We start from the raw sequence: 18,600 nt of genomic DNA, 5'->3' as shown, positions 1-18,600 counted from the left end.
ACAGACAGGGCAACAAACTGAGTGTTCGGAGTTCCATACCCAACCCCGTGCTGTCCCTGTCCTGGGAGTGATGGGGATAGTGCAGAGGGAGCTTTACTCTGTATCTAACCCCGTACTGTCCCTGTCCTGGGAGTGTTTGATGGGGACAGTGCAGAGGGAGCTTTACTCTGTATCTAACGCCGTGCTGTCCCTGTCCCTGGGAGTGTTTGATGGGGGACAGTGTAGAGAGAGCTTTACTCTGTATCTAACCCCGTGCTGTCCCTGTCCTGGGAGTGTTTGTTGGGGGGGGGGGGGGGAAATAGTGTAGAGGAAGCTTTACTCTGTATCTAACCCCGTGCTGTCCCTGTCCTGGGAGTGTTTGATGGACAGTGTAGAGGGAGCTTTACTCTGTATCTAACCCCGTGCTGTCCCTGTCCTGGGAGTGTTTGTTGGCGGGGGGGAGCTTTACTCTGTATCTAACCCCGTACTGTCCCTGTCCTGGGAGTGTTTGATGGACAGTGTAGAGGGAGCTTTACTCTGTATCTAACCCCGTGCTGTCCCTGTCCTGGGAGTGTTTGTTGGCGGGGGGGAGCTTTACTCTGTATCTAACCCCGTGCTGTCCCTGTCCTGGGAGTGTTTGTTGGCGGGGGGGAGCTTTACTCTGTATCTAACCCCGTACTGTCCCTGTCCTGGGAGTGTTTGTTGGCGGGGGGGAGCTTTACTCTGTACCGAGCCCATGTTCAGACCTGAGGATTAGGATTTCTGGGACAGATTGCTCCGAGCTTTCTGCTGTTCATGTGAGTTTGTGCTTTCCTCTGTAATCGCTGCCAGTGAAATGGCCTGCTCACGAAATGGATCGTCTGTCCCTCGAGAGAGAGAGTGTCTGAAGGGATTATCAGGTGAACCATGTACATGGATCTATCTGTCTTGGTGAGGGACAATGGGCCCAGTCTGGAGTGTGGGGTTGATGGAACTCAGAATAGAGTCCAGTGAATTTGAATGTTCCTCACCTCTCCACCCGACCTGACAGACACAAGAGAACGACAGGTAGTCTGCAGACTCGATACAGCTGCTGCCATTTCTGCAAGGGTCCTGAGCACAGGGAGCGAGGAAGGTTTCACAGTGTAGACCTGAAAAACCAAACATTCCGAAAAGTGACTCAGGACGAACAGCCAGTGAGTGACTGTAGGATCACCTGATCACTGCGGACTCTGGACACACAGGCAGTGAGTGACTGTAGGATCGACTGATCACAGTGAACACACAGCCAGTGAGTGACTGTAGGATCGACTGATCACAGTGAACACACAGCCAGTGAGTGACTGTAGGATGGACTGATCACAGTGGACCCTGTACACACAGCCAGTGAGTGACTGTCGGATCGATTGATCACAGTGGACCCTGTACACACAGCTAGTGAGTGACTGTCGGATCGATTGATCACAGTGGACCCTGTACACACAGTCAGTGAGTGACTGTAGGATCGCCTGATCACAGTGGACCCTGTACACACAGCCAGTGAGTGACTGTCGGATCGATTGATCACAGTGGACCCTGTACACACAGCCAGTGAGTGACTGTCGGATCGATTGATCACAGTGGACCCTGTACACACAGCCAGTGAGTGACTGTAGGATCACCTGATCACAGTGGACCCTGTACACACAGCCAGTGAGTGACTGTAGGATCGATTGATCACAGTGGACCCTGTACACACAGCCAGTGAGTGACTGTCGGATCGATTGATCACAGTGGACCCTGTACACACAGCCAGTGAGTGACTGTAGGATCGCCTGATCACAGTGGACCCTGTACACACAGCCAGTGAGTGACTGTAGGATCGATTGATCACAGTGGACCCTGTACACACAGCCAGTGAGTGACTGTCGGATCGATTGATCACAGTGGACCCTGTACACACAGCCAGTGAGTGACTGTCGGATCGATTGATCACAGTGGACCCTGTACACACAGCCAGTGAGTGACTGTCGGATCGATTGATCACAGTGGACCCTGTACACACAGCCAGTGAGTGACTGTCGGATCGATTGATCACAGTGGACCCTGTACACACAGCCAGTGAGTGACTGTCGGATCGATTGATCACAGTGGACCCTGTACACACAGCCAGTGAGTGACTGTAGGATTGATTGATCACAGTGGACCCTGTACACACAGCCAGTGAGTGACTGTAGGATCACCTGATCACAGTGGACCCTGTACACACAGCCAGTGAGTGACTGTAGGATCGATTGATCACAGTGGACCCTGTACACACAGCCAGTGAGTGACTGTAGGATCGATTGATCACAGTGGACCCTGTACACACAGCCAGTGACTGACTGTAGGATCGACTGATCACAGTGGACCCTGTACACACAGCCAGTGAGTGACTGTAGGATCGATTGATCACAGTGGACCCTGTACACACAGCCAGTGAGTGACTGTAGGATCGATTGATCACAGTGGACCCTGTACACACAGCCAGTGAGTGACTGTAGGATCACCTGATCACAGTGGACCCTGTACACACAGCCAGTGAGTGACTGTAGGATCGATTGATCACAGTGGACCCTGTACACACAGCCAGTGAGTGACTGTAGGATCGATTGATCACAGTGGACCCTGTACACACAGCCAGTGAGTGACTGTAGGATCGACTGATCACAGTGGACCCTGTACACACAGCCAGTGAGTGACTGTCGGATCGATTGATCACAGTGGACCCTGTACACACAGCCAGTGAGTGACTGTCGGATCGATTGATCACAGTGGACCCTGTACACACAGCCAGTGAGTGACTGTCGGATCGATTGATCACAGTGGACCCTGTACACACAGCCAGTGAGTGACTGTCGGATCGATTGATCACAGTGGACCCTGTACACACAGCCAGTGAGTGACTGTCGGATCGATTGATCACAGTGGACCCTGTACACACAGCCAGTGAGTGACTGTCGGATCGATTGATCACAGTGGACCCTGTACACACAGCCAGTGAGTGACTGTAGGATCACCTGATCACAGTGGACCCTGTACACACAGCCAGTGAGTGACTGTAGGATCGATTGATCACAGTGGACCCTGTACACACAGCCAGTGAGTGACTGTCGGATCGATTGATCACTGTGGACCCTGTACACACAGCCAGTGAGTGACTGTAGGATCACCTGATCACAGTGGACCCTGTACACACAGCCAGTGAGTGACTGTAGGATCACCTGATCACAGTGGACCCTGTACACACATCCAGTGAGTGACTGTCGGATCGATTGATCACAGTGGACCCTGTACACACAGCCAGTGAGTGACTGTAGGATCACCTGATCACAGTGGACCCTGTACACACAGCCAGTGAGTGACTGTCGGATCGATTGATCACAGTGGACCCTGTACACACAGCCAGTGAGTGACTGTCGGATCGATTGATCACAGTGGACCCTGTACACACAGCCAGTGATTGATAACCCACAACGAAAGCAACATTGACCCAAGATGGTCCAAACAGGAGAGAGTCACATTGACCACATGATCACCCCAGCCATGGGGTTATCCTCGAATACGGTCTTACCCATTGGATCGGATCACCACGATCGCAGGATCGTCCCTGACCAAAGGATCAGGCCAAACACAAGATCTCCACTCAGGCCACATGACCGACACCCCATCGAAAGGAATACATAAATCACAGGATCCCACCCGATCACAGGATCACTCTGATCACTGGATCACCCCTTTACACAGGAGCACCCCTGATCACCAGATAGCCCTGCTCAACAGCCCAGTCCCCTCGTGATCCCAGGACCTCTCCAACCCACCCCTCCCCCCAACTCTCGATCGTGGGCATATTGTCATTCCCAGGACCCCTCCCCTATCTCAGGCTCACTCCCAATCACAGGATCCACCCAGATCACAGCATCGCAACTGATCCTAGGATCTCTCACACACACACAGACGCACACACACAGGCACAGACACACACGCACAGACACACACACAGGCACACACACACAGGCGCACACACGCACACGCAGGCACACACACACGCACAGACAAACACACACACATACACACAGGCACACACACACAAGCGCACACACACGCAGACACACACACACGCACAGACAAACACACATACATACACACAGGCACACACACACAAGCGCACACACACGCACAGACAAACACACATACATACACACAGGCACACACACACAAGCGCGCACACATACGCACAGACACACACACACACACACAAGTGCACACATACACGCACAGACACACACAGGCGCACACACACACGCACAGACACACACACACCAGATACACACAGACACAGACACACAGACAGACAGACACACACACAGACACACACACGCACAGACACACACACAGACAGACAGACACACAGACACACACACGCACAGACACACACGCACAGACACACACAGACAGACAGACACACACACACACACACACAGACACCCACACACCCACACAGGCGCGCACGCACACCCCCTCTCCCTCCCCAGCCATGTTTTCTGGGTACCTGTGTAGGGGAGCTCACACTGACACAGGTAGCTGGCGACACCATCCAGACAGTGACCGTTGTTCAGGCAGGGTACAGACAGGCAGTCGTCCTGATTGTTCTCACACTGCTGACCTGGCGAAGAGATAAGGAAACACAAGGGGGACGTCAGACAGGCTGGGGGCTGGAGGGATTGTGTGCCCTTCCCGATATGGGCTACAGTGCATCACTGATCCTCCCAGCAACAGCTTAGCACTCCTCACAGCCTCCAGCACAACAAACACTGAGACCCTGGCTCAGAGAGCAGCAAATACAGCAAAAGGAAAAGAGGGAATCACTCCCAGGACAGGAACAGCATGGGGTTAGATACAGAGTAAAGCTCCCTCTACACTGTCCCCCATCAAATACTCCCAGGACAGGGACAGCACGGGGTTAGATACAGAGTAAAGCTTCCTCTACAGTGTCCCCCATCAATCACTCCCAGGACAGGGACAGCACGGGGTTAGATACAGAGTAAAGGTCTGTTGGACTGAAGGGTCTGTTTCTATGCTGTACATGTCTATGACTCTATGACAGTTCCCATCAAACACTCCCACACACACACACACACACACACACACACACACACAGACACACACTCACACACACACACTCACATCCCTCTGTGGGGTGCAGACTCTTACCTGTGAAACCGGTGGGGCAGAGGCAGCTGTAGCCGTGGGTTTGGTGAACACATGTCCCTCCGTGACCACAGGGCACCGACTCACATTCGTTCACCTCCTCCTGGCACGTAGGCCCTGTCCAGCCAGCCTGGCAAACGCAAATAAACCTGTAGGAGAAGGCACATCCACAGCTGATGGGTCTTGGGGGGGTGCAAACAGGAAGGGGAATCCACAAGGTGCCCAACTTGGGGCAGGGAGCCCCACCAGGATGTGGGCAAGGAGGGCAATTCGGGGAAGCCAAACAACAGCCACTCCCCACCCCACCCACCCCAGTCCACTCGGTACCTGCAGGTACACATGGCTGACTCTCCCCTCCATCATCACCGTACGTCCAAAGGTTCCTGGATTCCTGCCCCAGCTCAGGACACAAGGCCATCCACACCCCCCTACGACCCACCCTCCCATTCTGGCACTTTCCCCTGCCACTGCAGGAACTGTAAAACCTGCGCCCACACCTCCTCCCTCACCTCTATCCAAGGCCCTAAAGGAGCCTTCCACATCCATCAAAGTTTCACCTGCACATCCACCAATATCATTTATTGTATCCGTTGCTCCCGATGTGGTCTCCTCTACATTGGGGAGACTGGGCGCCTCCTAGCAGAGCGCTTCAGGGAACATCTCCGGGACACCTGCACCAATCAACCAAACCGCCCCGTGGCCCAACATTTCAACTCCCCCTCCCACTCTGCCGAGGACATGGAGGTCCTGGGCCTCCTTCACCGCCGCTCCCTCATCACCAGACGCCTGGAGGAAGAACGCCTCATCTTCCGCCTCGGAACACTTCAACCCCAGGGCATCAATGTGGACTTCAACAGCTTCCTCATTTCCCCTTCCCCCACCTCATCCTAGATTCAAACTTCCAGCTCAGTTACTGTCTCCTTGACTTGTCCGACCTGCCTATCTTCTTTTCCACCTATCCACTCCACCCTCTCCTCCTTGACCTATCACCTTCATCCCTTCCCCCACTCACCCATTGTACTCTATGCTACTCTCTCCCCACCCCCACCCTCCTCTAGTTTATCTCTCCACGCTTCAGGCTCACTGCCTTTATTCCTGATGAAAGGCTTTTGCCCGAAACGTTGATTTTGCTGCTCGTTGGATGCTGCCTGAACTGCTGGGCTCTTCCAGCACCACTAATCCAGTATTTGATTTTCAGCATCTGCAGTCATTGTTTTTACCATACTCAGAGAACCCCAACGGTGGGGAGGCAAACCTTTCAGCCCACCGTGACCCTCCGGAGAGCATACCACCCCATCCCTGTCACCCCACAATCCCTACGGCCAATCCACCCTAACCTAAACATCCCTGAACACTATGGGACAATTTAGCATGGCCAATCCACCCGAACCTGCACATCCCTGAACACGATGGGACAATTTAGCACGGTCAATCCAGCCTAACCGACATATCCCTGAACACTATGGGACAATTTAGCATGGCCAATCCACCCTAACCAACACATCCCTGAACACTATGGGACAATTTAGCACGGCCAATCCACCCTAACCTACACATCCCTGAACACTATGGGACAATTTAGCACGGCCAATCCACCCTAACCTACACATCCCTGAACACTATAAAACAAGTTAGCACGGCCAATCCACCCTAACCTACACATCCCTGAACACTATGGGACAATTTAGCACGGCCAATCCACCCTAACCTACACATCCCTGAACACTATGGGACAATTTAGCACGGCCAATCCACCCTAACCTGCACATCCCTGAACACTACGGGACAATTTAGCACGGCCAGTCCACCCTAACCTACACATCCCTGAACACTATGGGACAATTTAGCACGGTCAATCCACCCTAACCTACACATCCCTGAACACTATGGGACAACTTATCATGGTCAATCCACCCTAACCTGCACACCCCTGAACACTATGAGACAATTTAGCATGGCCAATCCACCCTAACCTGCACACCCCTGAACACTATGGGACAATTTAGCATGGTCAATCCACCCTAACCTGCACATCCCTGAACACTACGGGACAATTTAGCACGGCCAGTCCACCCTAACCTACACATCCCTGAACTCTATGGGACAATTTAGTACGGCCAATCCACCCTAACCTGCACACCCCTGAACACTATGGGACAATTTAGCACGGCCAATCCACCCTAACCTACACATCCCTGAACACTATGGGACAATTTAGCATGGCCAATCCACCCTAACCTGCACATCCCTGAACACTATGGGACAATTTAGCATGGCCAATCCATCCTAACCGACACATCCCTGAACACTATGGGACAATTTAGCACGGCCAATCCACCCTAACCTACACATCCCTGAACACTATGGGACAATTTAGCACAGCCAATCCACCCTAACCTACACACCCCTGAACACTACGGGACAATTTAGCACGGCCAATCCACCCTAACCTACACATCCCTGAACACTATGGGACAATTTAGCACAGCCAATCCACCCTAACCTACACATCCCTGAACACTATGGGACAATTTAGCACAGCCAATCCACCCTAACCTACACATCCCTGAACACTATGGGACAATTTAGCACGGCCAGTCCACCCTAACCTACACATCCCTGAACTCTATGGGACAATTTAGTACGGCCAATCCACCCTAACCTGCACACCCCTGAACACTATGGGACAATTTAGCACGGCCAATCCACCCTAACCTATACATCCCTGAGCACTAAGGGACAGTTTAGCGTGGCCAATCCACCCTCACCTACACATCCCTGAATACTATGGGACAATTTAGCACGGCCAATCCACCCTAACCTACACATCCCTGAACACTATGGGGCAATTTAGCACGGCCAATCCACCCTAACCTGCACATCCCTGAACACTATGGGACAATTTAGCACGGCCAATCCACCCTAACCTACACATCCCTGAACACTATGGGACAATGTATCATGGCCAATCCACCCTAACCTACACATCCCTGAACACTATGGGACAATTTAGCACGGCCAATCCACCGTAACCTACACATCCCTGAACACTATGGGACAATTTAGCACGGCCAATCCACCCTAACCTACACATCCCTGAACACTATGGGACAATTTAGCATGGCCAATCCACCCTAACCTGCACATCCCTGAACACTATGGGACAATTTAGCATGGCCAATCCATCCTAACCGACACATCCCTGAACACTATGGGACAATTTAGCACGGCCAATCCACCCTAACCTACACATCCCTGAACACTATGGGACAATTTAGCACAGCCAATCCACCCTAACCTACACACCCCTGAACACTACGGGACAATTTAGCACGGCCAATCCACCCTAACCTACACATCCCTGAACACTATGGGACAATTTAGCACAGCCAATCCACCCTAACCTACACATCCCTGAACACTATGGGACAATTTAGCACAGCCAATCCACCCTAACCTACACATCCCTGAACACTATGGGACAATTTAGCACGGCCAATCCACCCTAACCTACACATCCCTGAACACTATGGGACAATTTAGCACAGCCAATCCACCCTAACCTACACACCCCTGAACACTACGGGACAATTTAGCACGGCCAATCCACCCTAACCTACACATCCCTGAACACTATGGGACAATTTAGCACGGCCAATCCACCCTAACATACACATCCCTGAACACTACGGGACAATTTAGGACGGCCAATCCACCCTAACCTATACATCCCTGAGCACTATGGGACAGTTTAGCGTGGCCAATCCACCCTCACCTACACATCCCTGAATACTATGGGACAATTTAGCACGGCCAATCCACCCTAACCTACACATCCCTGAACACTATGGGGCAATTTAGCACGGCCAATCCACCCTAACCTGCACATCCCTGAACACTATGGGACAATTTAGCACGGCCAATCCACCCTAACCTACACATCCCTGAACACTATGGGACAATGTATCATGGCCAATCCACCCTAACCTACACATCCCTGAACACTATGGGACAATTTAGCACGGCCAATCCACCCTAACCTACACATCCCTGAACACTATGGGACAATTTAGCACGGCCAATCCACCCTAACCTACACATCCCTGAAAACTATGGGACAATTTAGCACGGCCAATCCACCCTAACCTACACATCCCTGAACACTATGGGACAATTTAGCACGGCCAATCCACCCTAACCTGCACATCCCTGCGCACTATGGGACAATTTAGCATGACCAATCCACCCTAACCTACACATCCCTGAACACTATGGGATAATTTAGCATGGCCAATCCACCGTAACCTGCACATCCCTGAACAATATGGGATAATTTAGCATGGCCAATCCACCCTAACCTACACATCCCTGAACACTATGGGATAATTTAGCATGGCCAATCCACCCTAACCTGCACACCCCTGAACACTATGGGACAATTTAGCATGGCCAATCCATCCTAACCTACACATCCCTGAACACTATGGGACAATTTAGCACGGCCAATCCACCCTAACCTACACACCCCTGAACACTACGGGACAATTTAGCATGGCCAATCCATCCTAACCTACACATCCCTGAACACTATGGGACAATTTAGCATGGCCAATCCACCCTAACCTGCACATCCCTGAACACTATGGGACAATTTAGCACGGCCAATCTACCCTAACCTACACATCCCTGAATACTATGGGACAATGTATCATGGCCAATCCACCCTAACCTACACATCCCTGAACACTATGGGACAATTTAGCACGGCCAATCCACCCTAACCTACACATCCCTGAACACTATGGGGCAATTTAGCACGGCCAATCCACCCTAACCTGCACATCCCTGCGCACTATGGGACAATTTAGCACGGCCAATCCACCCTAACCTGCACATCCCTGAACACTATGGGACAATTTAGCACGGCCAATCCACCCTAACCTACACATCCCTGAACACTATGGGACAATTTAGCACGGCCAATCCACCCTAACCTGCACATCCCTGCGCACTATGGGACAATTTAGCACGGCCAATCCATCCTAACCTGCACATCCCTGAACACTATGGGACAATTTAGCGCGGCCAATCCACCCTAACCTGCACATCCCTGAACACTATGGGACAATTTAGCACGGCCAATCCACCCTAACCTACACATCCCTGAACACTATGAGACAATTTAGCACGGCCAATCCACCCTAACCTACACATCCCTGAACACTATGGGACAATTTAGCACGGCCAATCCACCCTAACCTACACATCCCTGAACACTATGGGACAATTTTGCACAGCCAATCCACCCTAACCTACACATCCCTGAACATTACAGGCAATTTTGCACAGCCAATCCACCCTAACCTACACCTCCCTGAACACATATGTCGATTGGCCCTGGGAAATTGCCCATAGTGCCCAGGGACATGCAGTACTGGTGGATTAGCCATGGGACGTAGTCCAAAATGCACATCCCCAGACACTGTGCCATGGCCATTTCACCCTGACCTGCACATCCTTGAACTGTGGGAGGAAACCGGAGCACCCGGAGCAACCCCACACAGACACAGGAAGAACGTGCAAACTCCACACAGACAGTCGCCCGAGACTGGAATCGAACCTGGGTCCCTGGCACCGTGAGGCAGCAGTGCTAACCACTTATCCACCGCTCCTTACCACTTTCTTTCAATTGCTCGTTGTCACGTCTGTCAAGCCCTCAACAATTAACCCTGGGGTTTGAAGACATTTGTGTTCCTCCCACCTCGCTGTGTCACGACGTTGTCACTGTTTCTCGTGGCACAGGCGGTGGGGGAACCAGGAGAGTTTCTTTCCGCGGTTCTCCGCGGTTTAAGTGAAGGAACCTGCTTTGAGGAAGCACCATCCTCGTCCTGAAGAGAAACCGTGCGCAGAGACACAAGAGCAGAACCCAGGCTGGCACTCCAGCGCAGTTACTGAGGGAGTGCAGCACTGCCAGAGGTGCCACCTTCACAGAGGAGTCATTAAACCGAGGACCCGTACGCCCTCTCGTGCATCCGTCAAAGATGCCTATCTGCAAGGAGAGCAGGGGATGGCAATATTTATCCTTTCTCCAAGCACAAAAGGACTGCCACGTGTTTTCCACACTCCAACAGTGTTTAATCATTTAACTGTAAAACTCCCTCCAATGATTGTGAAAGGTGTATTTCTGTTTCTCTTCTATCACTGCCTCAGCAAAAATATCGACGTCCTTCAGGATGGCACGGTGACTCAGTGGTTAGCACTGCTGCCCCACAGCGCCAGGGACTCTGGGTTTGATTCCAGTCTCGTCTGCACGGAGTTTGCACATTCACCCCGCGGCTGCGCAGGTTTCCTCCCACAGTCCCAAGATGGTGCAAGTCAGGGTGGGATTAGCTGCGCTAAATTGCCCATAGTGTTCAGGGATGTGTAGGCTGTGTGGGCTAGCTGTGAGGAATTTCAGGATGACAGGGATTAGGTGGGAGAGCCAGGCTGGGAACGATGGGCCGAATGGCCTGCTGCCGCAGTGCAGGGATTCTATGAAAGCAGGCCGAATGCACCAACATTCCAGATGAAGGGCTTACGCCTGAAACGTTAACCCTCCTTCTCCTCGGATGCTGCCTGACCCTGCTGTGCTTTTCCAGCCTCACACTCTCGACTCTGATCCCCAGTCCTCACTTGCTCCCGGTCTCTATTTAGCAATGTTTAGCATCTTTTATTGTCGTTTGCAAACACTATATTCCACCCCACGACAGACTCTTTCTGAAACAATCACCACCTCGTGGAGAATTATGTTTCCGAGGAACTGATTCAGATTTGCTTTTTATTAAATGCAGGGATGCAGGAATGGCGAGACTCAGAAATAACTGGTTTGAATTGCTGGGGATAGCATGAGATCACTGAATAATTACAGAACAGGGTCAGGCTGTTTGGCTATCGGACCTGCACCTGTTGTATTACCTCGGACCAATGTCCTGTTTTTTCCCCACATCCCTTTGTTGTTTCTATCCAAATACCCATCTAGTTCCGCTCCAAAATGCCTCAATTCAACCTGCCCCCACCACATTTCCAGGCAATGGATCCCAAACCCTGATGACTTGCTGTGTGGAAGAGATATTTCTCACTTTACCCTTGCTGCATTTGCACATCACTTTAGACCCATACCCTCTCGTTCATTTTGCTTTTTCCAACAGGAACAGCTCCTTCCCATCTACTCCAACCAGCCAACCCACAACTTGGAAAACAATTGTCAGCTCTCGTCTCAGCCATCTCCTCACCACGGAGACCTGACCCAACCTCTTCAATCTATCCTCGTAAACTGAGGTTTCTCTCTGTCCTGGAAGCGTTCTGAACAAATTCTTAAGCATACTCCACAAAGTTTTCACTTCTTTCCAACTGTGCACCGTTGCAATGTGACACCTACAACTGTACACCATTGTAATGAGATATGTCCAATTGTACATCATTATAATGTAACAACTACAAACTGTACACCTTTGTAATGTAACACCGACACCTGTACACCACTATCGTGAGACACCTACAACTGTTCACCATTATAATGTAACACTTACAACTGTGCCCCATTATAATGTAACACCTACAACTGAACACTATTATAATGTAACACCGACAACTGTACACCATTATAATGTAACACCTACAACTGTGTGCCATTATAATGTAACACCTACAACTGAACACCATTATAATGTAACACCTACAACTGTACACCATTATAATGTAACACCTACATCTGTAAACAATTATAATAAAACACCAACAACTGTACACCATTATAATGTAACACCTACATCTGTGCACCATTATAATGTAACACCTACAACTGCACACCATTATAATGTAACACTTACAACTGTGCCCCATTATAATGTAACACCTACAACTGAACACCATTATAATGTAACACCTACAACAGTACACCATTATAATGTAACACCTACAACTGTGTCCCATTATAATGTAACACCTACAACTGTACACCATTATAATATAACGACTACAACTGTGCCCCATTATAATATAACACCTACAACTGTGCACCGTTATAATATAACATCTACAACTGTGCACCATTATAATGTAACACCTACATCTGTAAACAATTATAATAAAACACCAACAACTGTACACCATTATAATGTAACACCTACATCTGTGCACCATTATAATGTAACACCTACAACTGCACACCATTATAATATAACACCTACAACTGTGCCCCATTATAATATAACGACTACAACTGTGCCCCATTATAATATAACACCTACAACTGTGCACCGTTATAATATAACATCTACAACTGTGCCCCATTATAACGTGACACCTACAACTGTACACCATTATAATGTAACACCTATAACTGTGCCCCGTTATAATGTAACACGTACAACTGAGCACCATTATAATTTAACACCTACAACTGTGTCCCATTATAATGTAACACCTACAACTGTACACCATTTTAATTTGACACCTACAACTGTGCCCCATTATTATGTAACACCTACAACTGGGCACCATATAATGTGACACCTACAACTGTACACAATTATTATGAAACACCTACAACTGGGCACCGTTATAATATAACATCTACTACTGTGCGCCATTATAACGTGACACCTACAACTGTACACCATTATAATTTAACACCTACAACTGAACACCATTATAATGTAAAACCTACATCTGTAAACCATTATAATAAAACACCAACAACTGTACACCATTATAATGTAACACCTACATCTGTGCACCATTATAATGTAACGCCTACAACTGTGCCCCATTATAATATAACAACTAACTGTGCCCCATTATGATGTAACACCTACAACTGTGCCCCATTATAATGTGACACCTACAAATGTGCACCATTATAATATAACGACTACAACTGTGCACCATTATAATGTAACACCTACAACTGTGCACCATTATAATGTGACACCTACAAATGTGCACCATTATAATATAACACCTACAACTGGGCACCATTTTAATGTGACACCTACAACTGTACACCATTATAATGTAACACCTAAAACTGTTCACCATTATAATATAACACATACAACTGTGCCCCATTATAATATAACACCTACAACTGTGCACCATTAAAATCTAACACCTACAATTGTGCACCATTATAATAAAACACCGACAACTGTGCCCCATTATAATGTGACACCTACAACAGTGCCCCATTATAATGTAACACCTGCAACTGTACACCAGTATAATGTAACACCTTCAACTGTACACCATTATTATGCGACACCTACAACTGTGCCACATTATAACACCTACAACTGTACACCATTATAATGTAACACCTACAAATGTACACCATTATAATGTAACACCTACAACTGTACACCATTATAATGTAACACCTACAAATGTACACCATTATAATATAACATCTACAACTGTACACCATTATAATGTAACACCTACAAATGTACACCATTATAATATGACATCTACAACTGTACACCATTATTATGTAACACCTACAAATGTACACCATTATAATATAACATCTACAACTGTGCACCATTATAATGTAACACCTACAACTGAGCACCATTACAATGTGACACCTACAACTGTACACCATTATTATGTAACACCTACAAATGTACACCATTATAATATAACATCTACAACTGTACACCATTATTATGTAACACCTACAAATGTACACCATTATAATGTAACACCTAAAACTGTGCCCCATTATAATGTAACACCTACAACTGTGCCCCATTATAATGTAACACCTACAACTGTGCCCCATTATAATGTGACACCTACAACTGTGCACCATTATAATATAACAACTACAACTGTGCCCCATTATAATATAAAACCTACAACTGTGCCCCATTATAATGTGACACCTACAACTGTGCCCCATTATAATGTAACACCTGCAACTGTACACCATTATAATGTAACACCTACAACTGTACACCATTATAATATAACATCTACAACTGTACACCATTATAATGTAACACCTACAACTGTGCCCCATTATAATGTGACAGCTACAAAAGTGCCCCATTATAATGTAACACCTACAAATGTGCACCATTATAATATAACACCTACAACTGTGCCCCATTATAATGTAACACCTGCAAATGTACACCATTATAATATAACACCTACAACTGTACACCATTATAATGTAACACCTACAAATGTACACCATTATAATGTAAAACCTACAACTGTGCACCATTATAATATAACATCTACAACTGTACACCATTATTATGTAACACCTACAACTGTGCACCATTATAATGTGATAGCTACAACTGTGCACCATTATAATGTAACACCTACAACTGTGCCCCATTATAATGTAACACCTACAACTCTGCACCATTATAATATAACATCTACAACTGTACACCATTATTATGTAACACCTACAACTGTGCACCATTATAATGTAACACCTAAAACTGTACACCATTATTATGTGACACCTACAACTGTGCACCGTTATAATATAACACCTACAACTGTGCCCCATTATAACGTGACACCTACAACTGTGCACCATTATAATGTAACACCTAAAACTGTACACCATTATTATGTGACACCTACAACTGTGCACCGTTATAATATAACACCTACAACTGTGCCCCATTATAACGTGACACCTACAACTGTACACCATAATAATGTAACACCTACAACTCTGCAACATTATAATATAACACCTACAGCTGTACATCATTATAATATAACACCTAAAACTGTGCACCATTATAATGTGACACCTACAACTGTGCCCCATTATAATGTAACACCTACAACTGTACACCATTATAATGTAACACCTAGAACTGTACACCATTATTATGTGACACCTACTACTGTACACCATTATAATGTGACACCTACAACTGTGCCCCATTATAACATAACACCTACAACTGTGCACCGTTATAATATAACACCTACAACTGTGCCCCATTATAACGTGACACCTACAACTGTACACCATTATAATGTGACACCTACAACTGTGCCCCATTATAATATAACACCTACAACTGTGCCCCATTACAATATAACACCTACAACTGTGCCCCATTATAATGTAACACCTAAAACTGTACACCATTATAATATAACACCTTCAACTGTGCACCGTTATAATGTGACACCGACAACTGTGCACCATTATAATATAACATCTACAACTCTGCACCGTTATAATGTAACAACTAGAACTGTGCCCCATTATAATGTGACAGCCACAACTGTGCACCATTATAATGTAACACCTGCAACTGTACACCATTATAATATAACACCTACATTTGTGCCCTATTATAATTTAAACCCTACAACTGTGCACCACTATAATATAAAACTGACAACAATGTACCTTGATAATTTAATATCAACAACTGTACACCATTATACTATAATACCTACAACTGTACACCAGTATAATGTAACACCTACATCTGTACACCATTATAATGTAACACCGACAACAGTACACCATTATAATATAACGCCTATAACTGTGCCCCATTATAATGTAACACCTACAACTGTACACCATTATAATGCAACACCTACAACTGTACACCATTATAATATAACGCCTATAACTGTGCCCCATTATATTGTAACACCTACAACTGTGCACCATTATAATGTGACACCTACAACTGTGGCCCATTATAATATAACACCTACAACTGTACACCAGTATAATGTAACACCTACATCTGTGCAAAATTATAATGTGACACCTACATCTGTGCACCACTACAATGTAACACCTACAACTGTGCACAATTATAATGTAACACCTACAACTGTACACCATTATAATATAACACCTCAAACTGTGCACCATTATTATGTAACACCTACAACTGTGCACCATTATAATGTAACACCTACAACTCTGCACCATTATAATGTAACACCTACAACTGGGCACCATTATAATGTAACACCTACAACTGTGCCCCATTATAATGTAACACGTACAACTGTGCACCTTTATAATATAACACCTACAACTGTGCACCGTTATAATGTGACACCTACAACTGTGCACAATTATAATGTAACACCTACAACTGTGCACCATTATAATGTAACACCTACAACTGTGCGCCATTATAATGTAACACCTACAACTGTACACCATTATAATGTAACACCTGCAACTGTGCCCCATTATACTATAACACCGACAACTGTGCACCGTTATAATGTGACACCTACAACTGTACGCCATTATAATATAACACCTACAACTGTACACCATTATAATATAACACCTACAACTGTGCCCCATTATACTGTAACACCTACAACCGTGCCCCATTATAATGTAACACCTACAACAGTACGCCAGTCCAATGTAACACCTACATCTGCGCAAAATTATAATGTAACACCTACATCTGTGCACCATTATAATGTAACACCTACAACTGTGCCCCATTATAATATAACACCTACAACTGTACACCAGTATAATGTAAAACCTACAACAGTGGCCCAATATAATATGACACCTACAACTGTACACCAGTATAATGTAACACCTACATCTGTGCAAAATTATAATGTGACACCTACATCTGTGCACCATTACAATGTAACAGCTACAACTGTGCACAATTATAATGTAACACCTACAACTGTACACCATTATAATATAACACCTCAAACTGTGCACCATTATTATGTAACACCTACAACTGTGCACCATTATAATGTAACACCTACAACTCTGCACCATTATAATAAAACACCTGCAACTGTGCACCATTTTATTGTAACACCTACAACTGGGCACCATTATAATGTAACACGTACAACTGTGCACCTTTATAATATAACACCTACAACTGTGCACCGTTATAATGTGACACCTACAACTGTGCACAATTATAATGTAACACCTACAACTGTGCACCATTATAATGTAACACCTACAACTGTGCGCCATTATAATGTAACACCTACAACTGTACACCATTATAATGTAACACCTGCAACTGTGCCCCATTATACTATAACACCGACAACTGTGCACCGTTATAATGTGACACCTACAACTGTACACCATTATAATATAACACCTACAACTGTACACCATTATAATATAACACCTACAACTGTGCCCCATTATACTGTAACACCTACAACCGTGCCCCATTATAATGTAACACCTACAACAGTACGCCAGTACAATGTAACACCTACATCTGTGCAAAATTATAATGTAACACCTACATCTGTGCACCATTATAATGTAACACCTACAACTGTGCCCCATTATAATGTAACACCTACAACAGTACGCCAGTACAATGTAAAACCTACATC

General features: G+C 46.6%; 1 protein-coding gene across 1 annotated transcript in view; it reads right to left on the bottom strand.

Annotated features, from left to right (window-relative positions):
* Positions 1-18,600, bottom strand: part of LOC140455075 (uncharacterized) — a 289,573-nt gene that overhangs the window by 23,464 nt on the left and 247,509 nt on the right. Inside the window, exons 3-5 of the mRNA XM_072549740.1 lie at positions 5,191-5,336; positions 4,529-4,642; positions 990-1,109 (exon numbers count right to left, since the gene is read on the bottom strand). Coding sequence (XP_072405841.1) covers positions 990-1,109; positions 4,529-4,642; positions 5,191-5,336 — 380 coding nt within the window. The remainder of the gene's footprint in view (positions 1-989; positions 1,110-4,528; positions 4,643-5,190; positions 5,337-18,600) is intronic.

The sequence above is a fragment of the Chiloscyllium punctatum genome, chromosome 30, assembly GCF_047496795.1.
Source record: "Chiloscyllium punctatum isolate Juve2018m chromosome 30, sChiPun1.3, whole genome shotgun sequence".
Taxonomy (NCBI): domain Eukaryota; kingdom Metazoa; phylum Chordata; class Chondrichthyes; order Orectolobiformes; family Hemiscylliidae; genus Chiloscyllium; species Chiloscyllium punctatum.
The sequence above is the reverse complement of the archived record's forward strand: the minus strand, read 5'-3'. Positions and strand labels throughout refer to the sequence as shown.